The 5,387-nt window shown below is 39.8% G+C and overlaps 1 protein-coding gene across 1 annotated transcript; it reads right to left on the reverse strand.

Moving 5' to 3' along the window:
• Window positions 1-439: 439 nt before the first annotated feature.
• Window positions 440-1,021, reverse strand: LOC124261653 (CENP-B homolog protein 1-like). Its single transcript, XM_046695995.1, has one exon. It carries the CDS (start codon window positions 1,019-1,021, stop codon window positions 440-442), a length of 582 nt encoding a protein of 193 aa, XP_046551951.1.
• Window positions 1,022-5,387: the final 4,366 nt, after the last annotated feature.

Raw genomic sequence — 5,387 nt, forward strand, 5'->3', positions numbered from 1 at the left:
CACTCTTGATCGACGCCACCTCAGACACTACAAGAACTGCATGCAGCACTTTAGCAAGAGTATCAAAACATTCCTCAAGCATTCGGCATCTCATTTCTTCTGTGGGTCACTGCTGCCAAGCTGTTATCGATGCTCATGGTGGTGGCCCCAGATACTGACATTTTACTCTGACCAATATACCAGTTCTCAGAAAAAAATATTGCAATTCATATCACTTGAAAAGTGTATTGTGATATACAGTGAAGCCTCGTTAATCCGGACGGTTGCGTTTCTCAGCAAATTCGTCCGGATTGCGAATAGTCCGGACTACTGAATCAAGACTCAAATTCAAGCAAGAGTTGCTTCTCTTACTATTACAAAAACGACACGACTCTGGATAAAACAAATCAGCATTTAATGTAAAGCTTATAAAACGATGAATAGCTGGCACAACAATAAATCATAGCAAAAAGTCTGTCATAGTTGTCTGTGTTCTTTTAACCTTTTTCATTGAATTTTTCACATCAATAATTTTACCGAGTGACATTTCATCGCCGATTGTCTCAAAATATGTCACCAGACTTTCCAGGTATTTCTCTGCCTCAGTCGAACTTGGTGGAACGGGGGCTGGATCCCTTTCCTCCTCTTCTTCTTCACAATCATCAGTTGGCTGGACAATGTCAATGATTGCGCTGTCCGTGAGCGGCTCGCATGTTGATTCACTGTCTTCTTCGGCGACATATTCTTCAGCGCTCACAACATCCGATGAAGGATACTCATTAAGGAGTAGTCTCAATTCCGACAACGCAATGCCATCTTCATCCACAGAATCTGAATCCCCTTCATGAGAAATAATGTCCACATGTCTGTAACAGTTGCTAATTGTTTGCGCACTAACTTCGTCCCAACTAGTTTTCACAAAGAGAAGTGCCTGTCTCACAGTCAGTTTCTGATCACGCCCTTCCTCAGCATAGGTGATGTAATGTCTCACAAGCGATCTCTTGTAGTATGCTTTAAATGTCCGAATTATCCCTGCATCCATCGGTTGAATATGTGACGTGGTGTTTGGTGGCAAAAAATGGAAGTTCACATTTCGCAAAGTTAGCGAAGCACACTTGTGACTTGCAGCGTTGTCGAGAAGCAAAATCACTTTAAGTCCACGTGACCGCATCTGTCTGTCAAAGTACAGCAACCAATCACAAAACAGCTCACTTGTCATCCACGCCTTTGTATTGTGTCGATATCTCACATAGACTTCTGGGTTGAAATCACGTCCAAAACACCTCGGTCGTCTTGCCTTACCGATCACAAATGGCTTTACTTTCACAGTTCCTCTTGCCACAGTTATTCTGTCCTTTGAACGTTTCACACCAGGCGTGGCTTTAGTTGCTAGGGTGTAATTTGGTCCTAATCTGTAAAAAAGTCCTGTCTTACCGTGCCCTGTATGTATATACACTGAGATTGGGTGCAAATAGTTTACAATGCAGGTCCTGTTTCAGATATTGCAATTCATTAAACTCATTGATCGCAGACATTTTATGATTTAGGAAATTCACTCAGAGTGAGTGAGTTGCGTTTTACGCAGCTTTTAGAAATTATCAAGCCATATCATGTGATGGAAACCAGAAATGGGCTTCACACATTGTGTCCATGTGGGCAATCGAACCCGGGTGTTCGGCGTGACGAACGAACGCTTTAACCACTAGGCTACCCCACCGTCTCTCTTTAACTTGAGATCCAAGGAACCATTACATATATATCGAGTTTATCACGCAAGATTTAACCCTGAGCAACTGCAGAATTGGACACCGGGGCGAATATCACTTGCAACGTTAAGGATCCTTTCAGGCTCTCGTTTAAGCGTGCTAATTGCAATGTTTATTCCCAATATACCATGCAACATTTTCCATATCAGCTTTCAATTTGTCAGAACTACATTTTGAAAGAAATAATCTTAATCATTTTAAAGTATTTACATATTTTCAACGTTTGGAATGGCCCAGTACTCGGTGAGACAATCTGACACACCTCGACCTTTCAAGTCACTGAAATACCTTAACACATCCTATAATTCTTTCGATATTCTTTTCAAGACAGATTTTCACATGAATATTTTGGGAATCTGCACACATTAGTAGAACTGAATATATCTGCTAATAATATAGCAAACTTGGATGACAATGTCTGCCTGGATTAAAATAAATTCGTGAGCTGAATTTATCCGATAACAACTTGGTTATAACATCGTTAAATTTGATCTGAAAAATATTTCCGAGCTAACACATTAAGTAAGCAAATAAGTGAGTGAGAAAGTGAGTGAGTGAGTGAGTGAGTGAGTGAGTGAGTGAGCGAGCGAGCCAGGAAGCCAGCCAGCGAGAAAGCAAGCAAGTTGAGGATGCAATAATTTTATGTGTATGAATAGAAGGTGTTTGTGGAAGAGTTTGGGGAGTGAAGGTCATGTCTCTTTGATCACTACAACATGTTTATACCATATTAATTACATTTATATCACTATGCTAGTGTTTCCTTCAATGTTACAACAGCTCAATAGTGAACACGATATGCATACTTGAGAGATTAAATACACAGATACAAACTTAACTGTGTTGTATAAGGAAGTAGATATCGGTTATAGTACATCCGCAAGGCTATTAACGGCAGTTTGAAATGCACAGTATCCTATCTAAAGTCATGTCATGTGATCATAGATGAATCATGTGTTTCCTTGTCTTTCGCGCTGTGGCTCATCCAGCACAAACAAACTTCCTCGTTACCCCCGATACATCACATGGCCACCCGGGTAAACAGATAGCAAGAGAAAGAAGAAAGGTGAGTGGTTGTGTTGTATTTGTTAATGTTTTATTTGTAACTTTTTAAGTCAACTGGACTAAACCCTGTGTAGGTCTGTCACAACATGGTGTTACACGGAAACCAGATGGGCTGTGCTTCTCAATTGTAAACACTTTGATATTAACTTCTTTGAGTGGCATTTAGAAGTTTGTGTGATGAACAACAGGGAACGTTCTATGAATATGCAACTTCTTTTATGATTAATGTAAGCGACGTTTCGGTGTAGATTGTAACACCGTTATGATCACTTGCTCTATAACAGTATTAGCATCTACACCAAAGGTCGCTAACATCAATGAGAAAGAAGTAACTGTTGTATATCCATAGAACTGCCCCCATTGCTCACTTTGATATTGCCTTTTAGTGTTCACATTGTTTCCAAATATATTCCGGATTTGCCGGAACCGTACTTACAATCATGGGTATCTTCCCAAAACTTCCACATCCCAAAACTTCCACAGCTTATAACAACAACATTTCTGGTTGACTGAACACGCTTTGGCCTACTGATTACCTCTGTCTGTAATGGTTTAGCCCATTAATCAGTAATGAATACAAACAATCACTTAGTAATAGATTGTATATTTTATTAAGGCATGGTTTTTAACAAAAATACATTAAAATAACAGTCTATGTAGAACATGTATATATATATATATATATATATAACTACATATTTATATAGAACTTCTGTCCTTTAATATCCAAGATTTCACAAGCACATTTGAGAGTCAAAACCCTAAATAATGTCCAACAGCATCGAGAAATTGGAGTGGTGTCTTTTGTCCTTGTCTCAGTTGTTCTCGCAGGCGAAATAATCTATACAGTGGAAACCGCCTAAGTAAAGACTGCTTAACTAAACAGACCTGATAAGTAAACACTTTTCTTTGGTCCCGGCAAATTTCTTCATTAATTATCACTATTAGAGTCTGGTTAACTAAACTCGGATAAGTAAACAATACCGCTTAACTAAACGTCTCTCACGGTCCCTGGAAGTAAATTACTTAACAAAAGAGACTGGATAACTAAATTAGCGATCACCACATAATCCGACATGAGGGGCAGTCGTGTCAGTCTCCAGTCAAACAAACATCCTGCTTACAGCCCGCTGGCGTCAAGCAGTTGACAATACACTGACAACTGGAGGCCAGCCCTGATAAGTTGTTCATTGTTACATATGCATACATATACATGCATACGGTTGTCATTTGCAGGTTTTTAGAAGTTTGGATAAGTAAAATACCTGATAAGTAAACAATTTTGGCGAGTCCCTTGTATATATGTTTAAAATTTATTACCTAACTGCTCTATTCTCTACGAAATCTCTACTCTGCTAAGTCTCTCCTACTCCTCTGTTCCCTGTTTAGGGCAACAGAAGAAAGTGCACTTCCTCCAAAGTTCCTGGACTTTTCAATTACACCGATAAAGGACATTACAAGAAAAACAGTCAGGTTAAATCAACACTTAGTGCTGAAAGGAAAAAGGGTACATTGACTCTCTGAATAAAATCAGGATCATTATCTGTTGTATCAGCTCAGTGCACTTCCCGAGCTATCCTATTACCTAATAAGGGGAGATGAGGAGTTGTTGTTTTAACAATGTGTGGTATTATTGGGATGTGGATGTTTTGGGATGTGGAAGTTTGGGGATAGAACAAAAATCTGTCGTACTGTGCATGAATCGTAATCCCACAAAAGTTGCTCTACGAGTTGCTTCATGAGAGTTTGCCTTCAAATTCGTGTACTTAAACTTTCGACTTTAGAACCTTTCAAGTCCGCAGAACCTCTATGTCCTCGTCCACTTGGTAGCATCGAGAGGGCGCGGATAATACAATATTTACTCTCATCATTTCGTGTCCAGTATATTAACATACTGTTGCAATATATAGGACATAAGGCAAGTGTTTTAGGAAGTGAGTCATTCTGTATGTTCCGTTAGGTTAGAGTGCGATGTGTGTTTCGGGATTTCTCGTAGAAATATGTTTATGTAATTTTCGTTCTCGAGAACGTTGGATCAAATACTCATATTATTTCACAACATCGCCTATATTGTCAACTCGAAGTTGTGGATGTGACGTGTGAACTATTCTCATCACATCCTTCAACTATCATACACGCTGGAATGCTAAAACTTGGTAGATTAGTTGGTTGGTTGGTTGGTAGATTGGTTGGTTGGTTGGTTGGTAGATTGGTTGGTTGGTTGGTAGATTGGTTGGTTGGTTTGTAGATTGGTTGGTTGGTTGGTTGGTTGGTAGATTGGTTGGTTGGTTGGTAGATTGGTTGGTTGGTAGATTGGTTGGTTGATTGGTTGGTTGGTTGGTTGGTTGGTTGGTTGGTTGGTTGGTTGGTAGATTGGTTGGTTGGTTGGTTGGTAGATTGGTAGATTGGTTGGTTGGTAGATTGGTCGGTTGGTTGGTTGGTTGGTAGATTGGTTGGTTGGTTGGTTGGTTGGTAGATTGGTTGGTAGATTGGTTGGTAGATTGGTTGGTTGGTTGGTTGGTTGGTTGGTTGGTTGGTTGGTAGATTGGTTGGTTGGTTGGTAGATTGGTAGATTGGTTG

Source organism: Haliotis rubra, unplaced genomic scaffold, assembly GCF_003918875.1.
Source record: "Haliotis rubra isolate DU_JTF1 unplaced genomic scaffold, ASM391887v1 Scf802, whole genome shotgun sequence".
Classification (NCBI taxonomy): domain Eukaryota; kingdom Metazoa; phylum Mollusca; class Gastropoda; order Lepetellida; family Haliotidae; genus Haliotis; species Haliotis rubra.